Raw genomic sequence first — 17783 nt, forward strand, 5'->3', positions numbered from 1 at the left:
AAAGACCCCCAGGGTAGGAGCCAGCACCACTTCGCTTGGAAGTTGGTTCCAGATCCTAGCCGCCCTGACCGTGAAGTCGCGCCTCCTGATGTCTAGCCTAAAATCTGCCCTCTGCCAGCTTGTGACCGTTATTCCTAAGTCACTCCTGGCAGTGCTCGGGGGAACAGAGACTCCCCCAATGCCTGCTGGTCCCCTCTGACTAGTTTGTAACAGGCCACCAGATCCCCCCCTTGGCTTTCTCTTGTGGAGGCTGAACAGGTTCAGGTCCCTTAGCCTGTCTTCGTAGGGCCTGCCCTGCTGCCCCCTGACCATGCCAGTGGCCTCCTCTGGACCCTCTCCATGTTGTTCACATCCCCCCTGAAGTGCGGCACCCAGAACTAGACGCAGTACTCCAACTGTGGCCTGACCAGTGCCACATAGAGAGGGAGGATCACCTCCTTGGACCTGCTCGAGATGCATCTGTGGATGCGTGACGAGGTGCAGTTAGCCTTCCTGACTGTTGGCCCATGTTCATTTTGGCATCAATAATGATTCCAAGATCCTTTTCTGTCTCTGCACTGACGAGGAGTTCCCCAGCCTGTAGGTATGGTGCTGGTTCTTCCTCCCCAGGTGCAGCACATTGCATTTGTCAGTGTTGAAACCCATCCTGTTCTCATCCGCCCACCCCTGTAACTTGTCCAGGTCCGACTGCAGCCTATTCCTTCCTTCTAACATGCCCACATCCCCCCACATCCTAATGTCATCTGCAAATTTGAACAAGTAGCTTTTTACCCCCTCATCCAAGTCACTGATGAAGATGTTGAACAGTGAGGGCCCAAGTACCGAGCCCTGTGGGGGACCCCACTGCCCACATCCCTCCAGGTCAAAAATGACCCATCCACCACCACTCTCTGGGCGCGGCCCTCCAGCCAGTTAGTGACCCATCTAACTGTGTAGGTGTCAACACCACAGTCCCCTAGTTTTTTAAATGAGAACGAGGTGAGAGACTGTATCAAATACTTTACAATAGCTAATCCCTAATCTCATCCACGGTTGGGAAATAAAGTGAAATGCAGCATTAGTTTAACATTGCACAGCAATACCATAAATGGTTTGGGAGAGGAAGCAAGTAATGTTTAATTGAAATTGCAGGGAGAGTTTGGATGAACTGAATAGCAGGGCTGTGTGAAATTGTGCTGGCCACTTCGACACTGTTTCAACTCATTTTGAGGTCGAAACAGCAAAATCGAAGCGAAACAAAGGACATCAAAATAGCCTCAAAACAAGGCTAGTTGAAACGTTTTGAAAGTCTAAAGATTTCGGCCATAGCACTGGTGATGAGAAGTCCATCCAGCTGGGCTGCCTCCCCATCCCCCACACTAGATCGCTAGCGCGGGGATGGGGAGTTTCCCCAGCCCGATGGTTGGGTGAAACGTTGAAACAGCGTCAAAACAGCCTCACTGTCTTGACGAAGTGAAACAGTGAGGTTGTTCTGACTCTAAATGAAATTCGATACAAAACACTGTTCTAGCCAGACCTTGAAACTGAAGTCAGAACGGAACAGTGCCATTTTGCACAGCCCTACTGAATAGCCAGATATCCTGAGGCTAACATTCCTTCTTCTGGGAAGCTACAAATACATGGTCTTTGTCTTACATAGTCAGAATCTCAACTTTAACTTTGCTTCCAAAAACAGGTAGCCTGAATATGACAGACCTTTATCAGAGGAGATTCTACGATAGGGTGTACTATGTGTGCAAGAGAAAAAGAATCATCCTACCCTTTAAGCGTCTACATGGTAGAAGATACATACACGGAAAGACACTTTAAAAAGCTATCATTTTCTTCCTCTTCAAAAAATCTGCCGCGGGTCAGCGAACCTCCTGACTGTGGATCTGCTGAAACATAATGGAACAGACAGGTTTCTTACGTAGGCAATAATCAAAATAAATTAAAAAGCCTCTTATCTCAAACAGTTCCTATCTATAGAGGCAGATCTGTAGCAGGAAGCTTTAAAATGATTCTAGCTAGAAATCTTTACTCCTGGCATTGCAAAGCGTGCATATCCAAAAGTGTTTTAAGAATAGTTCCTTACTGTGGACTTAGATGCCATATAGAGAAGGTAATGGTAACAGGCCAACCTAAGGGAAGCACATATCCATGTTTACATTTTAGCTTTGCAGAAGACTTGGCTTCATATACTGCTGGACAATATTTTTGCAGGTTAGGGGAACAATTGCAAATATTCATTAAGAACCCAAACCAACTTACAAGAGGAAGATTCTTTCAGCTCTGCAGTTTCCTGATCAGCTTGTGGAACATACTGAACTTCTGGTTTTGACTGAAACAACATGAAAAAAATTATAAATATCCTGTTTTTTTGGCATAAAGTTTCAATCTACCTTAAAAGTGAGGCTGTCCCTCTATGACAGTCATTTACATTTGCAGAATAAATGGAAAGGCATATGCCATTCGTGAAGTTTTATTTTTGCTGTACACATTGCAAATTCAGAACTCTACAAAAAGATGCAAACTTGTCAAAAATTCAGCATGCAGTTCCTTCTTGAAACTGTTTCATTCTTCCATGTTTGATAGGAGCAGATGATCAACAGTCAGCACCCAGGACATTTAAACATTGTAAGATGAATTGTAAGAAGCAGCAAAATATGCACCTGGAATATAACTATTTTGCCATCATCTGCTTGAAGGTAGAAAGTCCATGAGGAAGTAATAAAGCTCTGTGCTGAGTCCATCATGTCACTCCAGATGGATCTCACCAGCGTCAGAGGGAAAAGAAGATGAATTCTTGGCATCAAGGACATCAACTGTAAAAGAGAACACCATCTGGTTCTCAACTTTTCTTTTTACAGGTAAAAAGCAATTTAACACTGCTCTCTTAAACCAGGTTCTAGTCTATAGAGGATATTTCTCCATCCTTTCACACACGTTTGATCAAACTCAACAATCAGCAGAAAATAAGTAGGCGGTATTCAACAAACATGTAAGCTTACTTGCTCTTGTCTCAGCTCAGCAAATGGTAGCTGATTCTGGCACCCAAGATGGCAAGCATATTGTTCATCAGACTGGGAATATGCTTCAGTACAGGCTGCAAGGAAGAAAAAATAATGGATTTAGAAAATAACTTAAGTTTTCTTGGTCAGAAACAGAAAACAGTTTTAAGTGCAAGTACAGCTGGGTCAGGGACCTAATGACAGCTTTAAATGCTCCCCCTATCCCACTTGTAGAATGAAGCACAGCAATCTGCCACTTGTGGTACTGGTTCTCTGAACTGAGAAGGGCCAAGTGATCAAATCTAAACAGGCACAGAACAGCGGGTCTAGCACAGCACTTGAGAACAAAAATGATGAACGGCAAAAACCAAAATAAAACAGCAACATCTAAGACTGAAATAGCAAATTCCACAGCAGGATGAGGCTTGGTGTGCTAAGTGGTCAGGCCCTGAATGAGACAAGGAACTATTTATGGGCCTGAGTTTTGACCAACCTTGTCTAATGTGATTTTCCCCTCCCATGTTTAGAAGATTCTGAATTTTGTTCTGGGAGATTGAGCCGAGATCTTGGAAGGAATCAACCGACTCTCGAGACTGGACTGAGCACATCAGCCAGTGGGTGTCACAAAGCACAGTCTCCACCAGTCAAGTGTACAGATGCAATCTAATACATGACTGCATGTAAAATAGGCAGGATGTGGTATTCCAGGGCAGTGCAGCTGGACAGGAGAGGAAGCAATTGTGCAGAGTCATCACCACGCTGAAGCTATTGCTGCACCACCCCTGTTTACGATACGCGTCTTCATGTGTGGTTTGGCAAGTGACAAGGCCTCCCTGGATCACATATGCATACAGCAGACTCTTTCCTCTACAGCTTTAGTCCACCTTTAATAGTTCTGAATTGAATTAGCATTTCTGTATGCTAGTTTTCTTACCCAGATGCCTTTCCTCAACCCCATCTCTTCTCAGAGCTGGCCACTAGCACGCTGAAGGAAGACGGTGCATCATATAGATAAGGCATAGCCCCTTTTCAGTACTGAGTTGGCTCTTAGTTGCACCTGGAATATGCTGGGAGAACTGCTACCTATCCTGCTGTGTGTGGTGATGCCACATTTTCAGTCATCCTTATACAGAGCTTAAATGTTTATCAATTGCTCAAAAGATCCTTGGCTGCAAGTACTATGCAATAATACACTAGCTTTTTAGGTAGTGTGCAAGACAAGTATTTTCATAGCTTTAACTTCTAACATTTGTGCTCTGATCTACCGGTAATATTGAATAGTTGTTGTCATCTAATGCTTTAATTCAAACAAAGAGAGTAGGTAGCTGCATTAGGATTAAGTCAAGTAGAAGGAAGGGTGGAGTTGCATCTTATAGACTAACCAAAATAGACCAATAAAATGCAAATATATTTCACCTTTTAATTCAAACAAGACATGCTCAGCTCCCAGGCTTTTAGCTACATGTTAACCAGAGAAAGCAGCCAAGAGCCTCTTTCTCTTCCCACAGTAAGCAGACTACATAGTTTTCATTCAGCTAAAATTTACAAAGTGATATAGCGTATGGTATACCCAGACTTGTTTTTCCTTCAGCTGAAGTGTCACTTTACAAATAAAAGCTATATTATGCAGAGAAGTTGTTAGAGGCCTGGAAAACAAAGTTAGTCTAGAAGGAAACTTGAGGGGAAGGAGTTAATAAATCTACACATACACAACAGATTGTTAAAGAACATGGGGAACAATTACTCTTTTTTGTCTACAGGCAACAGGCTTAGAAGGAATAGGCTCAAATTGCAGGGAGGGAGATTTATATTAGATATTAAGAAAATCTTTCCAACCACGAGGGTGGCTAGTCAGCAGAACAGATACCTAGAGAGGCTGTGGAATCTCCATCATAGGACGTTCATGTTTTTTGAGACAGACGTCTGTCTGGGATGGCTAAGAGAGGGACGAGTCTGCCAGGAGAGGAGAGAGCCGGGGTGGGCTGGGCATGTGCACATTAGATTGACTCCCTCTTGAGAACACCTTCCAGCCCTATTTTTCTATGATTCTCTGAAGCATGACCAAGACTGCATGGAATAATTAAACAGGGAGACCTTGAAAAACTGTATGGTTTGTTTAACCATTCTACATATGGTCAAACAAACTGCTAAGGTTACACCACTTAACAATTCTGCCATAAATAAATAAATAAATACATAAATATTATCAGATGCAGAAAGTGAGCTGAAAATGTAAGACATACTAGGAAACTGAAGTACCAGTCAAAGAGTTTCCACTTGGCTAGAAAGGCCTTTGCATTTTATACATATGCAGTGAAGCATAAAAGCCCTTATATTAAGTAATTCTGAAAGGTTTTTCTATCAATCAAACTTATACAAACTGAAACAAATCAAGTTTCCTATGGATTTCCACTCTTCTTCCAATATGTCTCTTTACATTACCTCTTCCGGAGAGAAAGCATTGAATTCTTACCGGAGTCGCATTCCAATTTGGTCCGATTCAAATCAATTCCATCATCCACGAACTGACAAATGGAAAACAGTCTGCAGCCTCGCTGACAAGCATACAGTTCCTCTTCCTGGGAAATTACAAGGCAAGGGTTGCCAGACAAAGAAAATCACTATTAATACTCCACCCAAGAAGAGAGTACTAAGAGGCAAACATTACTATTTTTCTGAATACTAAAAAGAAAAAAGCCACCTTGTAAAACCTTCTGCCAAGAACACCAGAAGCTGGACAAACACCAAGCTCTGTAGAGTCTGACACAAAAGCAAATTACAGTTTTTTAAACAGGACTGTGTAACTTTGATGTTGATTGCTCTATTGCAAGCACATGGATTTCTTTATTCCAAAGCAGACCAAGTCTTGAGGAGACCTATTTTGCACGTGCCACCTTACAGCACCAAAGCCAGATGTGCTAAGATGCATTGGTAACAAGGATGACGGTTTTAAAAATAAAGAGCAGGTGCTAAAGGCCAGCAGACCCCATCAGCTTTCACATAACCACACAAGAAACTGACATTCCTCCTCTCTCCATAAAGATTTAGTAGCAGAGTGTTACAGCTTGGAGTCAGAATGAAGATGGCATGACTTTGACACAATTTACCAGGCCACTTATTTAGGATACAATAGAAACAAAGGTAAAATTGTCAAAATAAGCAAACAGAACATTTTGTAGCGCACTATTCCCAATTCACAGCTGGTCACTTATTTGCCAAATGAGCCAGAAAACATTTAATAATCATTGTATTGTCAGGAACAGCATCCTTAAAGAACCAAGATATAACAAGTGTCTAAGTATATCTAATACTTCTTCTATACACGGTACCAAGGGAAAAGATGTTTCAGCAGTGAGGACACTAGTCCAAGACTTAAACTCATCTCTCTGCTCCACTGCACACTATGTGATCTATGCAAGTCACTTTGCATTTCTGGACCACTGTATGTCAGATGGAGATAAGAGCACTTTCCTATCTCACAGGGCACTGTGAAGACACCACCCATTACAGGATTGGAGGTGCTCATACTTTAGTCTTGGAAGCTCTAAGAATCTAAGAGAAATTTATACACAACTATAAGATATGAAGAATAAGAAAGATGGAGACAGAGTTAGATTGTAAGCTCCACAAGCCATAGGCCATCTCTCACTCTTTCTACAGTATCCCAACCAGGACTGGACCCTCTGCAGGCTACTATATTAAACGTGACAATGCTTCCTTATTTAAAAGAGTGCTACAAATTATTACTTTCTTGGGAAAATGGTTTTAATACTAGCAGCACTATGTAATAGAGGAATGAGGCCTTTAAGCATAAGTTCATTTGTGGGTTTACATAAACATGAAAGCTGCACTATTTTAATACCATCCTATAGCATTGTTGACATGAATATCATTTCTTCCCTGGCAGGGAAGGGAAAACCTATATTATTATGAGGAATCTACATTGGTCTAGCCATATTTGGAAGTCTATCAATATAACACTAATGTTAAAAAAAAAAAAACACCCCCAAAACCTCTCCCCTAATTGGAATTGTTCTATACACACAAGACACTGCACCTAAGTTAGATTTCTGTACTTTTCAACTGTGCTTTTCTCCTTGGTATTTTAAAAGCTCTGTTGTTTAGAAACTAAGAAAGCAATAACAAAGCCTATAGAACAGCCCAGACTGCAGAGCTTAAAAAAGAAAGAAAAAAAGCACTCTCTTGCATTTGATATCATGTGAATCTGTTAAAAGGAACTCAAGAACTGAGTCTACTGGAACTGTATTTGTCCTCATGACTGTTACCATCTGCTTCACAGGGGGAAAAAAAAGGACTTTGAATTTAATCTAACAGAGCAAATACAACCCAACTACACAATCACTGCAAATAAACTGCAGCTTGGTACTGTATAATTCAGATGCAACAACATAAGAGAAGAGAGGTCTAAAAGTAGGTTTGTTTTTCAAAACTCTAATGACCTTGACAGCCTTTCTGACAAAAATCTGCTGTGGCAGGTTGAAAGTCATGCTGCAGTGGCTTTGGCACATACAACATGCAAACAGGGATCTTCCTGACAACTTTAAATTAAAAAAAAAAAAAAAAATCTTCCTTTTTAATGAGTTAACCCAAACCATGAATATTTAAAAAAAATAAATAAAATAAAAAATCTTTCCTACCAGCCTTATTTCAAAATTGGTAGCCTGGTAGCAGTTTGAACAAGTCCTGACCATGGACTGAGTAACAAGGACTTGATGGCAACCTGAAAAGGAACCAAAACTGCGCATCATCCACTGTTTTGTTTTGTTTTTAAACCAGATGATCCTGAAGAGTTATTAATATAAAAGCAAAGGCTACTTAAAAAAACCCCAAAAAACCAAAACCCAACAAACTTGACAGCCCTCACACAAGAAGGAAACTATGCTCCAGGAAAGGAAGTGGATGTTTGATCTACAGAGAGTATTTGGGGTGGGTTTGCAAAAACTGTTTTGGAATTGAATTATTTTAAGATTAAACTCTGGCCTTTTTTCCCCACTCCTATCATACCTCAGCACGGGGAGTAATTTTGTATCTAAACTTAACCTTTAGCCCACACAAGTACCTGCAGCTCCCACTCTGTTGAAGTATTTACAAGTTACTGACTCACAAAACCAAGTTATGTAAATGCCTATCTTTTTTTATAAAAAAAAAAAGGTCCACACTGCCAAGCACCCTGCCTTGCTCCTACCACCACATTCACTTCGTGTCTGTCCACCTTCCATTCTAAGCTCAACCTTTGCATGGCTGCAGAGACTAAGCAAAATTAAGACAGACAAGGATTTGAAATGAGTAACAAGTTTTGCAAATCCAAATGACTGCTCACAACTCCAAGGCCTGAACTGATACTGGACTTCAAGGCAAAGGATGATAATTCCTCTTTGCTCTTTTTCTGCGTGTGCTTTCATACAGCACAAGCTGTCAAAAACTAGTGCAGCAGGTGAAGTGTCGTGGGGATGCTCATTTCCCAATTTTAAGACTTCTCTTCCAATGTTCAAGTGCCACATTCATGACATGATTCAGAACTTCTTCTTCTCATCAACAAAGACATTAATGCAAGAGCTAAGAATTGCCATTTACTGGGTCAGACTATAGGTCCATTTTGTCCAGTATCCTGCACCACACTGGGGCAGAGAGTGGCTGCTGAAAGTCAGAGTGAACTGGGTACAATCTGAGCCCCCCCAGTTCCCCTCATTTGCAGCCTCCAGCATTCAAGGTCTAGGAAGTTCTGACTGAAAAACCATCACAACATCAGGTGGCAACAAGTGCCATACCACAATTACACGTTATACCGCTCTGCACCTTTTCAAATGCCTACAAGATGCGGCAAACAAAGCTGTTTGGGGAGGTGCAACAGCTTTTATTAGACCGACCGAGAAGCTGGAGAAAAAGTTCTTCGCAAGCTTCTGGGCACAATCACCCCTCTGCAGGTGATTGTGCTGGAAAGCTTGCAAAAAACTTTTTTCCAATTACATGCAGTCCTCGATTTCCAACGCTGAGTTACAACATTTATAAACTGACACCCTGCTTCAACTTTATGACATCAGTTTTGATTTTACAACGCTTGATCTGACGCAGCGCCGCACCAGCAAACAAGTTTGCTGTGTCGCCCATATCACTGGAGAACATCTATCCAAACATCCTTGGACTCTTTCTTTAAGAAAGCGGATGAGACTCCAGAAAACCCTGCAGCCAGGACGTCCTGAGAAGACTCCAGCTAAGAGCCCTGCAAAAAGTCCAACCAAGAGCCCTTCAAAAAGTCCAGCAAAGTCACCTCAAGGAAGTCCTTCCAAACCAATAGGATTGCTATTTACAATATAAATACATTAATATAGCTATATTATTCATCTATAATTGATAGAGTACAAAAATCTGGGTTATTTTTGGTGAAAATAGGGTACTGAGCCTTGGTTCAGGAACCAACCCCACATTTATAACATCATTTCCTATGGGAAAAATCAGTTCCGAGTTATGACATTTCGACTTAAGACGCAGTTTTCAGGAACCAATTGTGGCGTAAGTCTGAGGGCTGCCTGTATTCATTTGGTTTAAAAAAAAAAAAAGATATTGCATCTACCCAAAGAAATGTGCCTGCCTATATCCTTAGACCAACATGGTGACAACCAAAACCCCAGCTATGAGACATGGCGCCGCCTGATCAAGCCGAGACAGCCTCTCGAAGGAAAAGGGGGGAAAATGCAGGACACGAGGCTACCTGCCCATTGACACCTCAACGCATCGCACGCAACCAGATTTTAAAAAAAAGCGGCCTGCCTTTAGCTCCCCTCCCCTTCCCCGAGAAGCTGCGTTTTTGCAGGAGAGGGCGTCCAAGTCAATGTCTGGGCGAGACACAACAGGACACAAATGCAGGCGAGCGGCCGCAAAGGCCACACAGGACAGGCAAGAGAGGAGCGCGGTGGTCCTGGCAGCCCCTGCACTTCCTCCTTTTGGGGCCGAACGCGGCGATCCTGCGAGGTCCCTCACGCCTAGGCAATAAAGCAGGGCGCGGGTGGCTTGGGAAGACACTGGAGGGAGTGTGTGGGGGGGTGAGGACTGAGGACAAGACAAGGGGTTGGAGCAGCCCCACCAAAACAAAGAAGCGGGGCAGGCCGCCCAGGGGGGAGCTGCAAGCAGCAGGGCCTGGGCGACGGAGGGGGGAGGATCGGCCCAGCCCCGGGGCTGGGCGGGGCTGAGCAGGGCCGGGACGCGGCGGAGGGAGCGGCCCTACCTTGGGGTAGGTGTGCAGGGGGTAGGTAAGCTGGCAGGCGCGGTGGCACGAGGCCGTGCTGCCCAGCACCGAGTCAAAGGCCTCGGAGGAGCCGGCGGGCGCCGTCCAGCCCGCGCCGCAGCCCGCGAGGAGCAGCAGCAGCCACCGCCACAGCCGCCCCCCGGCCCGCGCCGCCATCTTGGCCCTGCGCTGCGGGGAGCAGGGGGATGTTGACAGCGCCGCTTCCTGCCCTCGGGGTCTCGCGAGAACGCCCCACTCTTCCCTCTTGCGGGGCCTGCTGGGAGGCGCAGTTCCCTCGGCTCCCGGCGGAATCAGTGAGGCGGGGCTTCAGCGCCGTGCGGCAAGGGGAAGGGGGCGACTTCCGGGCCGTTGCTAGGCGGCCATGGACCGCTTCGTGACGCGGCGGCCCCGGGCGCAGGGTGGCCCCCGCCAACCATGCCCGGCCCCCGGCGCCTGCCGCCAGGCCACGCTCGAGGCCCTCAAGGTACCGGGGGCGGGTGCAGGGACCCCCGGGATGGCCTGGCTGCGAGGGGGACACCACACAGTGGTAGAAACGGGTCTGGGGGCCGGCACAGCCGGGGTCTCGCAGCGTGTCCCACACGGTCGAGCGGGTCCCCAGTGTGCGAACAGTGGCGACACGCCATTGCCCACTGGCGAGGGCAACCTGCCGCCCTTCCTGGTCTTTAAAACCAAAGTGAGCGATGTTCGGGCTCTGCTTGCAGCTGCCCGGCTAATAACGAGGACATGCAGGCCGCCCTCCGACTTTCGACGCCGTTGGTTCCTGATGACCACGTCCAAAGTCGAAACGTCGTCACCCGGGGCTGATTTCCCTGCGGGAAACGATATTATAAGTGGGGAATTGGTTCCTGAACCGAGGCCTGGTACCCAATTTTCACCAAAAATAACCCAGAATTTTGTACTCAATAATATCATATATAGTGACAGGAATGTATTTTGGGGGGCTCGACCCGATGATCTGCAAGGTCCCTCCCACCCCGTAACTGTATGAATCTATGTATTTATATTGTCAATAGCAATCCTGTTGATTTGGAAGGGCTTCTTCAAGACGACTTTGCTGGACGTTTTGAAGGGCTCTTGGCTGGCATCTTTGCAGGAGTCCTGGCTGCAGGTTTCTCTGGAGTCTCATCTGCTTTCTTAAAGAAAGCGTCCAAAGAAGTTTGGACGGACGCTCTTCAGAGAGATGGGTGCTGCAGCAAACTCGTTCGCTGGCGTGCCGTCAGATCCAGTGTCGTCAAGTCGAAACCGATGTCAGAAAGTCGAAACAGGGTGTCCCTTTATAAATGTCACAAGCACCATTTGTTGCAGGTTGAAATGCCTTAAGTTGAGGGCGGCCTGTAATTAGCTGCTTCGCCCAGCTGGCTCCCTTCATCCTCTCTGTCTTCAGAGACATTTGTCCGATGGGCTTCCCCCTGTCAGAACTCTTGCATAACTCTTTATTTTCCTCGGAGACGCTGGTTATTAAGTGCCCCGCGTTTGGCAGAATAAGATGAAGAATCGCACTTTGCCTTCTAGATCCTTCTGTCCTGATTTACAACAGGGACCTGCTCTCAAGCAATTACCCATCATTTTGGACCATCACATCTTCTGTGCTCTGGTTCATGTCATGATCAATAATTCATGTGTCGATAACAGCCCCATTAGCTGAGATGAAGGCCAATGTCTTTATTTGCCATAAGAATATTCCACGTTCCTAATTACTTTTCTTTTTCCCAGAGAGTTGTGGTGATAGAAGACATAAAAAGATGGAAATCTATGCTGGAGCTTCCCAGTCAATCGAAGGAGAATCTGATCGAAGTCTTGGCGGAATTAAAGAAGAAATTACCTTCCAAGAAAGTATTGCTTTCAACAAAAATAGGTACGTGTTGTTTAATTTAAAGGATGAACATTAGCTTGACTTGAGTCCTTTACCTGAGTCCTTTGTTGTATTTTCTCTACAGATGAGAGTAGTTCAGAAATGTTGATACACCTCTGAAAAAAAAGGGTGGCGGAGAGAGAATATTTTTTAATAACGTTCCTAAACCTTTGGCTTTTCATTGATTAAAATCCTATTAGTAGTAGCCACACAGTCTGCAGGACTTAGTCTGCAGAGCTGCTACCGAGTGGCAGCAACTCGCAGTTAATTATTCACAATTATCTGGATGGTGCCTACTTATAATTAATTGTGCATCACTGTCTTCCATGATAAAACCTGTGGGAGGAGGGGTAAGGTGGTAGATACCTCGGTGGGGATTTCTTCTGCTACTTTCTTGACTGCAGGCATAGGGGGTTGCTCTCCTGCAGACTGAGATATGGGATCCATGTGCAAACTCAAAAGAGTCCTTGGGATTTGCTGGAGGCCTGGGCCATGAACATAGAGCAGCAGTTCCCAATCTGTGGTATGCATACTACCAGGGGTACTCAGACAACCTGTCAGTGGTATTTGTTAACAGATTTATTATGATTTCTTTATCTGACAAAAACTTGCTGGTGGTGCCATTTTAAATTGGTGGTGCGCAGTCTGTCATAGTTTGGGAACAGCTGCCATAGTTTTGCTCATTTGTAGCAGCTACCCTAGTACTCCATCCTCATCTTGAAACATCTCCAGTGCGGAGAGCACCTCCTGACATACTGGCGGGGCAGAAGGGTAGTGCCAGGGAGATGGCTGAGCTCCTCCTCATGCAGTAGCATCCTGTACCTGGAGCAGGAGGGGTGATGTACCCTGCTTCTAAATTCTGTAACGTAATTTGCTGATTTTATCCCACTTCACCTGTCTACCAGGTCTGTCCTAATGATAGATGAGAACAGGATTTTGTTGTACTAAGGCCAAGGACTAATGGTGCCATCTTCTGGCCAATGGTGGTATCAGTTAATATCCAGTAGGGCAGGGGTGTCAAACCCACCATGTGCCCAGGCTAAATCCAGATCATAGAGCTCCTTGCAGGTCAGATCCAACCTGGGGCATGTTACAGCAGTGGCAGGTTCAGACCAGGCATGGGGCATGTGGCACTGCTCTGGGTCTCACTGCATGCCCATGCCAAAGCTGGAGCTGCTGCTGCATGTCCCATGCCGCAGCTGCAGCTCTAGGTTTGGTATGGGGCATGTGGCAACTCCAGCACAGGGCTGGTAGCTGAAGAGATAAGGCTGCAGCAGTGGTGACAGGAGAAGCAGCTGGAGGGTGACCAGAGTTGTATTGGGCCCTGGTGGACATAGCAGTTGGCAGTGGGAGAGCAAGCAAGGCCCAAGGGCCCTGGACTCTGAGGCAGGCTACACCTTCCCTGTCCACACCCTCGACTCCCAGCAGCCCATTGCTAGCCTGGATAGAACAGCTCTGTGGAAAGGACCTGGCCTATGGGCCTTATGTTTGACACCCCTTCTGCTCAGTGTTATATCCCTCCCAGAAGGTGTGTGGCACAGTCCTTGGCTAATACTCTGGGTGTGGGCATGAGTCCCCGATCCTGACTGGAAAACATTAGGATACGAGTCATCATTTTCACACTTACTTGTTTAAAAAAAAATAAAATACCATAAGCATCATGTGATGTATCCATTTCCTTAAAAAGGTTTTTAGAAACTGTTTCTATTTTGTATAGGCTAATGCTGAAGGCTTTATGCTTAGACTGACCAACCTCTGGGCACCTGTATAGCTATGTATTTTCCAATCGCTTCACTATACCTCAGTGACCTGGGGAAGCATTACCCACATTTTCCAGATGGATAACTAAGTGTCCTAGGGCACATCTATGCAGAAAACCATACTCTTTAGCTAATGTACATTAAAATAGGCAAATGCGCGTTTTTCTAGTACCTCACAATACTAGAGGTAATGTTTTATAGCTCGCTGTTGCTGTTTTGATGCCGACATGCACTAGCTACTTGGGCTGCCTGGCCTGTATTGCACTTACCTGCTGTCTGTAACTGAACCAACCCTGTTGCTTTTTCCCAGGTCACACCGTGAATAAGATGCGCAAGCATTCAGACTCTGAGGTAGCCAGGCTCGCAAAAGAAGTTTTCACCGAATGGCGGACGTTCATCAAAGACCATGCAAACAGGCCGTCAATAGAAGTCAGGAGTGATCCCAAGACAGAGACTCTCAGGAAGAATGCCCGGAAGCTGCTGTGTGAAGCTCTGGAACTAGAGGTAATGTTTCTGCTGGCTCTCCTAGCCAAGAGGAGTTAGCATTGCTAGAGAGATGGAGTGAGCTCTGTAAGGAGTTTTGTTTCAAAAGGAGATAATTTTTTTTCTCGGTAAATCATGTAATTGAAAATGAAACCTGTAGTGTTGTTCACACTGTTAGCACATGGGACAGTTCCATTACATAGAGATTATATAGAGGAAAGAGGAAATTAGGAGGATGTGTAGCTTCCCTCTCACATTTCTTAGCTCTGAAAGCTATACTGAGATGTTTGGGTTGTTTGATAGTGCTGTAATTAAGAGCTTGCAAATTAAAATTTATTGCAAAAACATGGAAAAAAGCTCAATAATATATAAAGAGCGGTAAATACCAGATCCCTGAGGTATCATTAAGCAAAAAACAGGACTGGCAGTGAGGCTTAATGATCAACAGGACTATTATATTAAACTCTATAATTATTATCCTTTTGATTTATTTATTAATTATTCTTTCAATAGCTGGCAAGCAGTAGGCACTCAGTTACACAGCAAAGTTTAAAAAAAAATAAGTAAAGTTAAAAATAAATAAAAAGTGTCTGTTAAGTCTTGAGAGTAACCTGTCCTCTCAGGGTGGCTATGGAGTTCGTGGTGTGTTAGAAAGAAGCTCTTCCCTGTTCTCAAATAACAACAGTGGGCCACTCATCATGGGAATGTTCCACAGCGACTGGGTGCTGCAAAGGACTGATCATGCAGTACTCAGCTTTTTCTTTGCAGGTTGCTGGTTTAAACCAGGTCTCTGTGTTCTGGCCAGAGGAACCTGGTGATAGAATCTGAATAGAGAATAGTCAGTGGCTGAAATCTCCCCTCTGCCATGACATGTGAAGGCAATGAATATCATCCCAAAACTGGCTAGTGATGGGCAGAGGCTAAAATTGCAACAGGATTTACCTGCAAAGAACAGTATTTGAAAATGCTGGTCCCCTCGACATGACTCTTCCTACTGCAGTTTTGCCATCTGCAGGGTGAATGGAGTAGATAGGCAGGCAAGGGAAAAGTAGGGAGACCAGCAACTGAAGGGCGGCAAAGGGAATGAGAGAGTTATGTGTAAGGACCATGGTGAGAGGGACCTAGGAATGGGGGACAGTCCAGGTCTCAGTGGACCAAAGGAAGGTGAGAAGAGGAGGAACAAGGACAGGTGTGACTGAGGGGGGCTGAGGAGCAGTACGAATAAAAGGGATGAGACCAGCAGTTGGGGTGAACAGTGCTCCAAACATCTGGAGTCTCCCCTGTGAAACATGGAGCTTCTCTATGACTAATGGCAAAAGTAAATGAAATCCCTTTTGTGGTGGGCAGCGGCCATTTCATTCATTCCTTCCTTTCTTTTTCCAGATTTCCAGGCTGTGCCAAATTACAGGTTTTGGCGTGTGTTGAAGTAATAACTATATAATTAGCATTTAGCAAATCCCTTTCTGCATTCTTAATTACACCTCCTTCCACACAAAAAGCCTGCATTTCCCTTTATAGCACCAGGCAGAGATGCCAAGTGCTTGGAGCATCTTAGAATTGCTGTTAAATTGCAGTCTGAAATAGCGTCCAAGGTGCCTTATATCAGAGAGGTCAAATGTGAGCTTTATGGGGACAGCGCAGAGTAGTTGATAACTGCAAAGCTGGTTGCAGATTAGGTGTCTTTTGTGATGGCAAAGTACTGCCACCCAGCTGGACATGAGAACGAGCTCTCTGCTACTAACCGCATTGCATGGTTCCTTAATTGCGAGGGTGGAATTAAATTGCCCTTCCTGTTTCGCTTGTGATGGGAAGTAGATTTCCTTGAACTTGAGCTGATTAATGAAGAAACTCTGAAAAGCACCAAACTCCAATTTCAATCTACTGGTCTCCTTATTAAAGGCAAGGATCTAATTTTATACTTTGCTGTTTTCAGATTGATCACCCGCTGGCTGAAAATATTGAGCGAGAAGCGTTTCATCTCTCATCCCGTCTCATTAGCGCACCATATCGCAGGACAGTGCGAGCCCTCATCTTCACGTTAAAGCACAAACCTGACATCAGGGTACAAGTCAGAACTGGCACGCTCCCAGTCGCCACCTTTGTAGAAAGCCATAAGAAGTGCTGAGGGGGCCCAGTGCAGAATGCGCAATTCACCTGCCTGCGTCACAGGCTGGATTTAGGAATCCTTTCAGTTTTGAGGCATGCAATGATGCTGGTAAAGTTAGTCCCTCTATCCCACTCTATACGTACAATGTACCAGAAGCCATGTGGGGCAAATCCAGTGGGGGCGGAGGTGATGCTGTAAGTTACGCCTCTGGGTTGGTGTAAATCTGAGGGTCCAAAAATGGGTGAGGTTGCAGCGGGAAGAGCAAACTTATTTCCTTCCTGCAATTACTTTTCCTGCTGTGTGCCTACCTCTTCAGCTGCACAGCTCAAGGTGCCTCACCTACATGTCACTTAGGCCACTGTTTATTTCACATCCGAATCTGACTTGCCTCTCTCCAGACAAGAGCCACAGTATAATTAGTGGAGCTTCTGAGAAGGAGCTATACCTGCAGAAAGCACTGACCAGCTTCATTTGTTAGTACTGAGACCTCTAAATATGCAGGTACTACCAAGGCTGACAGCTTAGCAATGCAAAGTGGCTTGTTTTCACTCCATTCTACAGGCTGGAGAACTCGAAACACCATCCCTAGAGCTGGATGGCCAGCAATGCACTGGGTCCCCAAACGTCATGTATCTGAATGTTGTGGCTTTCAGGCGAACCAGCTTGCATTGTGCTGCGTTTGCTAGACAAAATGCCCCTCTGCTGTGTATTCTAAAGAGTAGCTCATCATTGCCATTAATATCTCATTCCTGATTTACACAAGAAGCCTTGTCTTTCATGAACTGACAGGAAAATTTGTAATACATTCGCTAAATATAATTAACTAGGAAAGTAAATATTCCTTATATAAAAGCTGTTTTCCTCAAAAGGAACAAAGAAATCAGAGCAATTATATGAATCAACTCTTCAACAATAAACTGTGGGTTTTCTTAAAAAAAACAAACCCAGGAAGTGCCTCCAGTTATTAATTGGTGAAAGTATGAGTTGCATTGTTCTTGATATGTATCCCTTTGCATATCTCTGCAGGTAGATAAGAGCGCTGCTTGTGCTAGATGTATGTGGGGAGGGATTTGGTCACAGAACATCGAAGCAAGCCTATACTGCAGGAGTAAAAGTTGGCCAAATGTAGGGATAAGTGAACGTTGCTATCATTGGCTGTGGAAATGGGATGGGGGTAGAGTCCAACATGCCACCACAAGGTCAGGCTGCTTCAAGAAGTACCACTTTCAGTCAGTGGCATGCAGTACAACTGTCTTTAAAGTGCCACTAATTCAACACAGTTTTCACTGTGAAGCAACTGGAGGCTGAGTATTAATTTTGCCACAAG

At 44.9% G+C, this 17783-nt stretch overlaps 2 protein-coding genes across 4 annotated transcripts in view; one reads left to right on the top strand and one right to left on the bottom strand.

The window, feature by feature from the left end:
• The window catches only part of TMEM59 (transmembrane protein 59), a 14921-nt gene extending 4496 nt beyond the window's left edge, over positions 1 to 10425 (bottom strand). The window contains exons 1-6 of one of the 3 annotated variants that reach the window (XM_019531463.1): positions 10234 to 10425; positions 5464 to 5569; positions 2991 to 3085; positions 2652 to 2804; positions 2251 to 2320; positions 1789 to 1874 (exon numbers count right to left, since the gene is read on the bottom strand). In XM_019531463.1, the coding sequence (XP_019387008.1) occupies positions 1789 to 1874; positions 2251 to 2320; positions 2652 to 2804; positions 2991 to 3085; positions 5464 to 5569; positions 10234 to 10410 (687 nt within the window). In that variant the 5' untranslated portion in view covers positions 10411 to 10425. Of the gene's footprint in view, positions 1 to 1788; positions 1878 to 2250; positions 2321 to 2651; positions 2805 to 2990; positions 3086 to 5463; positions 5570 to 10233 lie in introns of all 3 variants that reach the window. The other 2 variants (XM_019531464.1, XM_019531462.1) reach the window with 2 other exon arrangements.
• Positions 10426 to 10592: 167 nt separating this feature from the next.
• On the top strand, positions 10593 to 17401 carry TCEANC2 (transcription elongation factor A N-terminal and central domain containing 2). Its single transcript, XM_019531468.1, has 4 exons — positions 10593 to 10717; positions 11968 to 12109; positions 14177 to 14370; positions 16283 to 17401. Exons 1-4 carry the CDS (start codon positions 10616 to 10618, stop codon positions 16472 to 16474), a joined length of 630 nt encoding a protein of 209 aa, XP_019387013.1. The 5' UTR covers positions 10593 to 10615; the 3' UTR covers positions 16475 to 17401.
• Positions 17402 to 17783: the final 382 nt, after the last annotated feature.

This window comes from Crocodylus porosus, unplaced genomic scaffold, assembly GCF_001723895.1.
Source record: "Crocodylus porosus isolate Cpor-Errol unplaced genomic scaffold, CroPor_comp1, whole genome shotgun sequence".
Taxonomy (NCBI): Eukaryota; Metazoa; Chordata; order Crocodylia; family Crocodylidae; genus Crocodylus; species Crocodylus porosus.